Here is a 10,701-nt window from a genome sequence, read left to right on the forward strand (position 1 = left end):
CTACTTGTATCACAAGAAGTTCGACAGATGCATGCGGCAATTCCTTGGAAAGAATGGTGGTTCAAAGAAAGTAATCCACAAAACAGTCAGGAGGTCAAAATGCTTCAGAGTTTTGATGGAACTGGCTAGTTGGTTTAAAATGCTTAGCAAACTTGATCTACACAGGGACTCATAAGATCATCTAGATCCTAGACTTCAGAGTACATGCATCCAAGTGCTTAGTAATGTTGATCCACAGCAATCTGAGGGTGCATGCTAATACGTGGATGGCTGAAAAATACAGGGGAAGATACAATTAACAGATGGCTGCCGGGTATCCAACTGGACTTTAACCCTTACCATTCAGACCTCGCATCCTGTGTGCCCTCTCTCTCTCAGATAGGGGATACAAGCTGCACCTACAGTTACCCATCATGAACTAAACTGGTAACAAATAGTTAAAAATTTATAAAAAAAAAAATATTATATACAATAAAAAACGAATGAACAATTAATATTTTCCCCCAAGTTAAAGATAGGGAATGTACAAATGGTAATATGATACAAGGAAATCAGGATGTAGGGGAGACTCACTAACGATGACTACAAATTATCGGCTTCCTTTTTAGTTTCTCTAACATTACAATGAAGATATATCACAATCAAAATTTTGCAAAGGAAAAAAATTAGGAATTAAAAAGAGGGCCAAACGATAGAATCACCATCAAACTTCGGGATGGTGAGCGGTGCTATCAATGGATTTTCTCGCTAGTTCTATAGTTGGAGTCTGAGCTCCTGATTGGTCCATATCGCTGTAGGCATCCTCCATTGAAGCAGATTGGGCTCGCTTGTGATTCTTCCTATTGTCCCTCAACTTAAGGATTCGAGACAGTGACGGCACAATATCCCTCATAGAAGGACGTTTTCTTGAGACACTGTTAACGCATTTGTATGCAAGAGCTGCAATTTCATTGAGTTCTCGCACATCAAACTTTCCCTCAAGCCGAGAATCAGCAATCTCCTCCCACCCAAATCTTCCCTCAGTGCTCAATGCCGCCTAACCATCACCATGAAATATAAATATTTTCACCACTAAATACTCAGTAGCAAATAAAATATAAATATTGATGGATATTTGGCAATGTAGAGCTCAAAACATTTTCAATAGAGGCTTTGCAGTATTATAAGCAGAAATACGCAAGCTTAACCTGATATAGCAATGACTGGCAATCAAGTGCCTAATTCATTTGATAAATTTTCAATCACTATCACATTATGAGAGAGAGAGCTTACGAGTTCAACATATTCCATAAGACCCTGTTGAGGATTCCGACCAGCGATAAGTTCAAAGAGCAAAACCCCAAAACTGTAAACATCACTTTTCTTGGTGAACGCCCTCGTTGATACATACTCAGGATCAAGATAACCAAAGGTTCCCCTGACATTTGATGCATGTGGGTTAACCATCTCTTCCCTTGAAAGCCCAAAATCAGCCACCTGCTCAAAAAATTAGTTATTATCTAGATCCACGGGCCAAAGAAGCCCAAGCATTCAAATATAAGAGTGATTTTTTTTTTGTTCCCTATGTTCAATATGCATCAGTTTGTGGGAAAGATCAAGAAGGCTGGGCTTATCATAAAGAAGGAAAAATCAAGAATGCTGGAATATATAAGATCTTATTTGAGGGGCAAACCAATGCCATGATATAAATAGACTGCAAGAAAGGTAGCTTTTGATAATACCCTGGCTTTCATTGACTGATCCAACAGTATGTTAGAAGATTTGATGTCCCGATGCACTACAGGTGGAATGGCCTGTGGTAAGAGAAAAGAATAAAACCCAATAAACAGATAATCAGAGTTTTATTCAAAGTTCAGAGGATTTTTCATGAGAGAGAAAAAATTTTACCCCATCATGAAGATACTCCAAACCTCTTGCTACATCTAGAGCTATACAAACCCTTAAATCCCATCTCAGAGGTTCATGTTTTGCACCTGCAGATTCAGTCATCAGGTGTTGATAACAGAAGTGTATGTGAAATAGAAAAAAGGATAATAGGCCTAAGAATACAGTTAAAATTTTTCAAATTTATTAATATATATTTTCCTTCTAACAAAAAAAAAAAAAAAAAACAAAGGATCTAATACAGAAGATAGTTTTCTTTCCTCTGCACCAATAAATGGCTTTAGAAAGTCATAGCTAGCCAAATACATGGGACCATACATATTCACTTTAAGATCAAGTAAATATGGTAACATTAAAAACAAAACTTTGGATGAACTGGACAATACCAAAGTGGTTCAAATTTTCAGGGGCTGTGCAGCAGCAAAAATATACTATCACAGTGAAGGATAGGGTTTTATAAAAAATAAAAAATAAAAGTGAAGGATAGGGACACTTTTTTCCCAGACAGGAAAGGAAAGACAAATCTTAAAAATGCCTCACATCCAAGCATAATGACAAATATCCCAGCTCACAGAGTTTAATCATGCAAGTATGCAACATAGGCGTGCATCACAAAAGGTAGGACAACCATTGAAATCTACAACACAACAACTAAAAAGTTGAACGAATTGGATGTTTGTAACCACAAAATTTTGAAGAATTTTTACAAATACCCCAGCTCATAGACTTTAATTTTGCAAGTATGCATTATAGGCATTCTTCATATCTATAACACTACAACTAAAAAGTTGAACCAATTGGATCCATCAAATCCATAAGAATTTTCTCATACAACTGTTTCTTACATTTTGCCTCCTCTGTCAATTGAAAAGAGTGACGAATCAGTTGAGTGGTAACTTACTATATAAATGAGATGAAAGACTGCCATTGCTCATGTACACATAAACAAGCATATGCTGGCCTTTTTCTGCACAATATCCCACCAAATTCACAAGGTTTCTATGATGTAATCTGCCTAGTAACAGAACCTGAAAATAAAAGGGGAAAAAGATAAAGTGTTTAAGCAAGTGAAGTTATTTTGGAAGGTGGGTCGAAAAATTGATTTCCTGAGTGTGAAACTTTTTGATAAGCAAAACCCAACTTGAAGGCATGAATTTAAAGAGGGGGGGGGGCTTATGGTTATGGTCATGAGCTAAAAATAAGTAGGCTAATTGGCTTGCATGTTGCACTCATATCAAGAAATTTCTCACTGATCATGAAGGCCCAAAGGCACCCCACCCCTTTGAAAAGTATAATGACAAAAAACTGGTTTCAGTAAAGAATAAGACCAAATCAAAGGTGCCACCAAGCCAAGAACTAAATGAAATTGTACAAGACAAAAGAGAAACATTATAGGGTATACAAAATCTTGTATTATTAGGCATCGGAAATCCTGTTGAGACCATTTAGTAGAAGCAGAAATAGTGCATGGTAAGGGTTAAAGACATAGTAAATATTTCATTTCATATTACTACGATTTCAAATTCAAACTTTTTTTTTCTTCAAAATATAGCACTAAGCCACTTACCATAATTTATTTCTCATTATTATACTTCCATACTGGATAATAGAGGATAACGATTTAAAGAAAGATGTAGTGGCGGTCAAAAGATTAGGTGATAGGATTATATCCATCAAATTAGTGTTGGACAATGAGGTTATCAATATTGTCTGCGCATACGCACCCCAGATAGGATTGGATGACAGTAGTAAGCGCCAATTTTGGTACCACATGGATGATTTAGTGCAGAGTTTTGGTCAAGATGAAACGATTATTATTGGAGGTGACCTGAATGGCCATGTTGGGAACGATTGTAGAGGCTATGAAGGTGCCCATGGAGGCTTTGGGGTTGGGGATAGGAATGAGGAGGGGACCTCAATCCTAGACTTTGCGGTGGCTTATGATATTTCCATTGAGAACACTTTCTTTGAAAAAAGAGAGGAATACTTAGTTACCTACAAAAGTGGGATGCATACCAGTCAAATAGACTTCTTCCTAACTAAAAGGGCAGACATGATGTTGTGTAAGGATTGTAAGGTTATTCCTAGGGAGAGTCTAATTACCCAACATAGACTAGTGGTCTTAGATATATGCCTCGGTGCACAGAAGTGTAGAAGGATGGAACTTATGTACCCTAAGATAAGATGGTGGAGACTAAAAGGTGAGTCCCTAGGCACATTTATGGAAAATGTGGTCAAACATGGAAAGTGGGACTTAGAGGGAGACACTAATGTGATATGGAACGAGATGATGACTTATATTAAGAGGGTTGCCAAAGAAGTTCTAAGGAAAGCAAAGGCTAGGCGTCAGACCCTTAGGGAGACTTGGTGGTGGGATGAGGAGGTCCAAGCAGCCATCAAGACCAAGAAAGAGAGGTTTAAGACTTGGCAACGGACTAATGAAACAGAAGATAAAAAGAGGTACATTGAGGCCAGAAACAAGGCTAAGAAGATGGTGGGGATGGCGAGAGCGAGGAAATATGAGAAGCTCTAGAATAATCTAAACATAAAGGAAGGGAAAAAAACTATTTATAAGATAGCTAAGTTGAGAGAAAGGAAGAGTAGAGATTTTGACTAGGTGAGATGTATAAAAGGGAAGGATGGAAGAGTAGTGGTAAGGGATGAGGACATTGTGAGGAGATGGAATGAGTATATTTGTGAACTTCTAAATGGAGATAGTTCGAATATGGTCGATTCAGTTAACTACATTAGTCATCAAGACACTACACATCATAAATATGTACGAAAGGTTAGTGTAGCTGGAGTGAAAGAAGCCTTAAGAAAGATGAAAGTGGGCAAGACACCAGGCCCATATGAGACCCCAATAGAAGTGTGGAAGGCCCTAGGATCATGTGGGGTTTATTGGTTAACCAAGTTATTTAACAAGATTATGACTACAAGGAAAATGCCAGATGATTGGAGGAGAAGTATTTTAGTTCCGGTCTACAAAAATAAGGGTGATGTCTAGAGCTGCAATAACCATAGAAGCATAAAACTAATGAGTCATACTATGAAACTTTGGGAGAAGGTTATTGAAACTTGTCTGAGAGGAGAGACTCATATCTCCAAGAATCAATTTGGTTTTATGCCAGGTAGATCCATGTCTGAAGCTATCCATCTACTGAGGAAGCTCATGGAAAGATGTAGAGCTAGCAAGAAGAACCTCTATATGGTCTTTATTGACCTAGAAAAAGCCTATAACAAAGTCCCCAAAGATCTAATCCGGCATGTTCTTACGAAGAGAGGGGTGTCCAATAAATATATAGATGAAATTAAAGATATGCATGAGAATGTGGTGACTAGTGTGAGATCTGTGGGAGGCCAGGGCAAGGAATTCCCAATTACGGTTGGGTACTTGGGTTACATCATGGATCAGCCCTAAGCCCTTATCTATTTGCCCTTATCATGGATGAATTAACCAAGAACATCCAAGACGAAGTACTGTGGTGTATGCTATTGGCCGATGATATTGTTTTGGTGGATGAGACAAAAGTAGAGATTAACGCTAAGTTAGAGTTGTGGAGATCGACCTTGGAAGCAAGTGGCTTTAAAATTAGTAGATCACAGACGGAGTATATGATGTGTAACTTTAGCCAAACTATGATGGATGATGACATAGTGAAAATTGAGGAGAGAGAGTTACCACCAAGTGACTATTTCAAATATCTGGGGTCTATCATACACAAAGAAGGTGATATAGATGATGATGTTTCAAAAAGAATTAAAGTGTGATGGATGAAGTGGAGAGGGGCAACCGGAGTACTGTGTGACCGACACATTCCTTTAAAGGTTAAAGAAAAATTTTACAAGACTGTGGTTCGACCTGCTATGATGTATGGGGCAGAATGTTGGGCAGTTAAGAAATGCCACAAAGCAAAGCTATGTGTTGCAAAGATGAGGATGTTAAGATGGATGTGTGGCAAAACTAGGAAGGATAAAGTGAGGAACAAAAGTATTAGAGCCGATGTGGGAGTTGCCCCGATCAGCGACAAGCTCCGAGAATGTCGTCTAAGGTGGCTTGGTCATGTGCAAAGGAGGCCTAGGGACGCTCCAGTAAGGAGGAGTGACCTGATTCCGATTGAGAAGCTAAAAGAACCAGGGGCAGGCCCAAAACGACCATAGGTGAGGTTGTGAAGAATGAAATGCAAAGTCTGGGTCTTGTGCCAAGTATGACCTCAGATAAAGCCTATTGGAGGGTCCTTATCCACGTTGTCGACACCAAGTAGCTGAGATTTTCTTGATTTCCTGGCTTGCCTCTTTCCTCTTACTCTCATTTTTCATTTTTCCATTTATCACTTTTATCATTTCTTCTTTTATGTTCTTCATTTTTCGTACTTTACTCACACTTTGTGAGGACCTTTGTTTTCCCTATTTTGTTGTAAGTATCCATGTAGCCGACCCCATTTAGTTGGAATAAGACTGAGTTGTTGTTGTATACTTCCATACTATAAGAACACAGGATTAAATAGAAACCTTCGATACATAATGTTAGAATTAATAAGGGTATTTTACACACATGCCCATAATGTTGTAATTTGATGTAATGTGTTTCTTTTCTTTTTTTTCCTTTTACCTCCCTTAGCTATCTTATATTAGCATGGAGGGCAAGAATGTAATTTGGCCTTCTAAGTTAAGTGAATAAATATATGGGAGAGTTGAGAATACTCTCCCAACTTTCCACCGAACCCACTCTCTTCCCTTTCCTTGTCTTCTTCTCTCATCTTCTTCCTTCTTTGTTTCTCATCTTCATATCCTAAATTCCAACTCATAATACTAGTGGTGGAAGGTTGACACTGATTTGGCAAGTTAAGGCATCTCAACGAGTTGGGAACGCTAGTACCTACTAAATCAACATGAAACCTCCCCAACCAAATTCTTGATTATTTTGCGTATGAAGTACACACACCCAAAAAAAAAGAGCATATATTTAATAAATAAGTTGCCAATAATATGAAAGATCTTTTTAGAAGTATTCAATTTCCAGCCCATGGGAAAAAGAAAAAAACTATGGAGCTTTGTTTCAGCTACTAATAGTGCATCTGGAAAGAAGATAACTCTTTGGGTGGAGAACAACTGACATTGGGGCAAACAGCAGAAATTTTTTTTGTAATTTCTGTACAAGATTCGTCCAGTTTTCACAGGCCTTGTAGGGCTCTCTTGAATGTGGCTCTTTCTATTTTTGGGTTCTCTTAGTATATAATTGGTATTTATATGTATTCTACCAATCAAAAAAAAATGATTACGTTTCTTTTTCCTGCATCTTTTTCAGTATATTTTCTTTCTAGGTAGCCATGTCATGGAAAATTTGTATTGCATTAAGGGTGCCAAAGCTTTTGTTCCAGTAAAACACTTATCCACAAGATAACCAAGTAGAACGAATTCCACAGGTACTGAAATTTGACAATGTCAGATGAGGTTTTGCACTTATGTGAAACCAATTTTATCTGGAAAGATCTTTATTGTTATGCATCACTTCATGTTTCCAACAATCATATTTATACCATGTTTATAAATCCAAGTATATTAACTAAGCATCATAATTTACATGGAACAGAACTTCTATATAAAAAATTGTATCAATTAGTCAACATTTGGATGGTGAGGTTGGAATTTCGCAGGCTTTTATGTATTTGCGCATGTATTCAGTATTTTAAATGCCTAAAATATTGATAATATTACCTCTGCTTGGAATTCCTTCCCCACTTGCTTGGAATCAGTAGCAAGGACTTTAACAGCTATGGTTTCACCAGTTGGCATCTGAGCTTTGTACACAGAACCAAATGCCCCTTGACCTATTACCGTTGTGAAATTGTGAGTCGCCTTTTGAAGATCTCTGAAAGCATCAGCAGAGCTATTGTTAACTGATAGTTGAGAAAGAAAAGGATTACATCTTACTATACCTAATAGGTGATTGGAAAGGAAGTAAATTTAAAAAAAAAAAGAAAAGAGAGAGAGAGAGAGAGAAGCATTGCAAGGTGACTTTTACAATCTTCACCATCATAGCAAACCAAGAGTTGCAGGTTACAGAGAACAAAATAATGAACAATACAAAGAAAAATACCACAAGTTCAACATGGAAGTTCCCATAGCATATTCTTTGCTGCATATACATGTCATCTAAATCAAATCAGAAGAAAAAACCAGAGCTGGAACATGCATGTAGAGTGAGGAAAACTTATATTTCCTCTATTTGAGCGTTGTAGACCAGTAGTTATTTTCTGCGCATTAATTATTGATGCTTGATGACTTGACTAGATCCAGTAATCACATCAACTGCAGAGCATCAGGATGAGATATGATTGAACTAAGTGGTTAGCCACAACATTTGAACTACCTATTCTTTACTTTGAGATATTTACCCCAGAACAATACATAAAGAAGCAAACACAAACTTTTCACCTTCTAGTACCTACTTAAATTCAGTCCTTATTTGTCTGGTTCCAAACTCAAGATATAGATGGCAAAGAACACCATACACAGAAGCTAAGTAAACCACCAGCAAGTTCAATTTATTGTGCTTAAAAACAAGGATTACTTAGAATTTACAGTAGTCTATGTATAAAGAGACTAGCTACAAACCACTGCTTGTGATATAAATAAGATCAAGGATCAATACCACTGACAGCACAAAATTTGCATAGAAAACATGCAGAAAACTATCATCATAAATATCAGTGATTATCAAAAAGGAAGTGAATGATATCCTTCTCATGGCACAGACACAACACTTCCAATGGTGTCTTCTTGTTAAGAAAAGAAGTAGATTGAAATCAGTGATGAAATGAAAATATGGTTCTGTGAAGCTCAAATAGACTATTATTAGTACAAAAATATATAACATACTTGTAAGAATACTTAGGTATTCCAGACGCAGACAGTACACTCCTAGGTCCTTCCAGCCACGTGGAGAAGCCACTCATTTCAGATCCTTTGGGAGATTCCGGACCCACGGTTGAGTCTGACAATATTGTGCCCGAATCAGCGCCATTAGTACGGATAGGGACTGTGACAGCCCTTTGTGAACTGCTGCTGGCTATCTGTGAATGTTTCCTCCGGTACCTAATGCAGAATAGGGCAGAAATGGCCAAAATAACTCCAATTATCACCCCTATTGAGATCCCAACTGTCAGCCCCCATGACTCGCCTTTCATCTCCTGGATCCTGACAGGCTGTTCCTACTCAAGTCTGAGCTCCATTGGCAGACCTGTAAAAAGACCAACAAATCTTCAAGCAGAATGAAATTGGATCATATTGATATTTTCTTTGTTTGTCATAATGGATTGCTGACTTAATAACTGAATTGGAAATCTATTAAGAGGACGAGGGGGAAAAAGTCCTCATTATATTCATTAGGCTTAACTTCTGTCAAAATCATGAAAGAGAGTCATTTAACTAAAACCCTAAGAATTCAGGACAGGAACAAATTGAATGTTTGATAGTTCAGTAGCTCTCATCTGAATGAAATGGACACCTTCCCAAGAGAAAACAAAGATTATTAAAGAACTTCTTAAGAAAGAAAACGGTGAGATCCTACGGTATATATAGATCTTTAACTACAGTTGGGAACTCTACTAATGCTCGTAAAATCAGTGAATAAAAATAAAGCAAACTGAGCTTTTTGAATACACACTGATCTTAGCTGACTAGAACTGCAAATCATTAAAGACATCATCAGAAATTCTGGCCGTATATGGCTTGACATTGGGATTCATAGCCTTACTAACCAAACAATAATTCACTCATTTCAACGTGAAATTTAGAGAATAAAACATCCGAATGAACAACATAAAGTCAATTTGTATTAACAGACATTGAAGCGAGGGGGAAAAGAAAAAAAAAAACATAAACAGAAATGGGATCTCATTAGTACAATCCATACAGAGATTAAAATAACAAAAAATGTGAAAGAAAACATACAAATTCCAATAACCTAACACCGTAAAGAACATTAAACATGTTAAAGAAATCAAAAATAGAGAACAGATTATCAACGAAAGGTAACGATTAGGAAGGCTAGTTACCGATTCAAAAGCACATCAATTGAGGAAGAACATCGAACACTCTGTGAATGATCAACGAAGTGCGTGGAAGGAATCGGATTAGAAATGAGATACAAATTTGAGAGACGAAGCCAGCTGAATTGCGGTAACTGAGCAGCTCAAGAGACGTAACGGTATCTATGTTCTTCTCCTCTGGTTTACACTGAAAAAACGCAGAGACAGGCAGACAGCAGAGAAAAAAGTGATTATTTGTATGGGTTTTTTTTTTTTTTTTAAAAAAAAATTATTCCGGTGCGACGCCGTTGGCATAATAGAAATCGCCTAGAAAGTGAAAATTTTGTATCCCCAAAATACCCGTAATTTGGTTGCCGTGGTTGGTTCCAATGTTCCATACTTCCTAGAGTCGACGATGGTGTTCGGTTGATCGTTTATGGTTAGCGTGTTGTCGCAAACGAATGGATCAACGGTCAAACCTAACGCATCTCATGAGGACGAGAGGAGCAGTTAGACAGGTTATCTTCTCCAGAATCCCCTCTCACTCACGTAAGAGGATAACCAATCAGATATTCGGAATACGAATTTTGACTTTAAAAAGAAACAAACAAAAAAACAGAGGAGAAGCATGAAGACGGTGCTGGCATGCCTATTTTGACTTGGCTTCCTGCATGATCCTAGATCGTCCGATCTGATTCGAATTTTGATGAAACCAATCCAATGATTAGAGATTATTATACTTTTTATCAGAAGAAAAGGAAAATTATCAGCGCCTCCCTTGACG

The 10,701-nt window shown here is 37.5% G+C and overlaps 1 protein-coding gene across 1 annotated transcript; it reads right to left on the minus strand.

The window, feature by feature from the left end:
- Positions 1-448: 448 nt before the first annotated feature.
- On the minus strand, positions 449-10,156 carry LOC122641153 (calcium/calmodulin-regulated receptor-like kinase 1). Its single transcript, XM_043834487.1, has 8 exons — positions 9,945-10,156; positions 8,767-9,127; positions 7,603-7,756; positions 2,786-2,912; positions 1,888-1,973; positions 1,722-1,793; positions 1,273-1,476; positions 449-1,036 (listed from the first exon to the last, which is right to left on the minus strand). Exons 2-8 carry the CDS (start codon positions 9,072-9,074, stop codon positions 704-706), a joined length of 1,284 nt encoding a protein of 427 aa, XP_043690422.1. The 5' UTR covers positions 9,075-9,127; positions 9,945-10,156; the 3' UTR covers positions 449-703.
- Between the last annotated feature and the right edge of the window lie 545 nt (positions 10,157-10,701).

Source organism: Telopea speciosissima, chromosome 9 (genome assembly GCF_018873765.1).
Source record: "Telopea speciosissima isolate NSW1024214 ecotype Mountain lineage chromosome 9, Tspe_v1, whole genome shotgun sequence".
NCBI classification, from domain to species: Eukaryota; Viridiplantae; Streptophyta; class Magnoliopsida; order Proteales; family Proteaceae; genus Telopea; species Telopea speciosissima.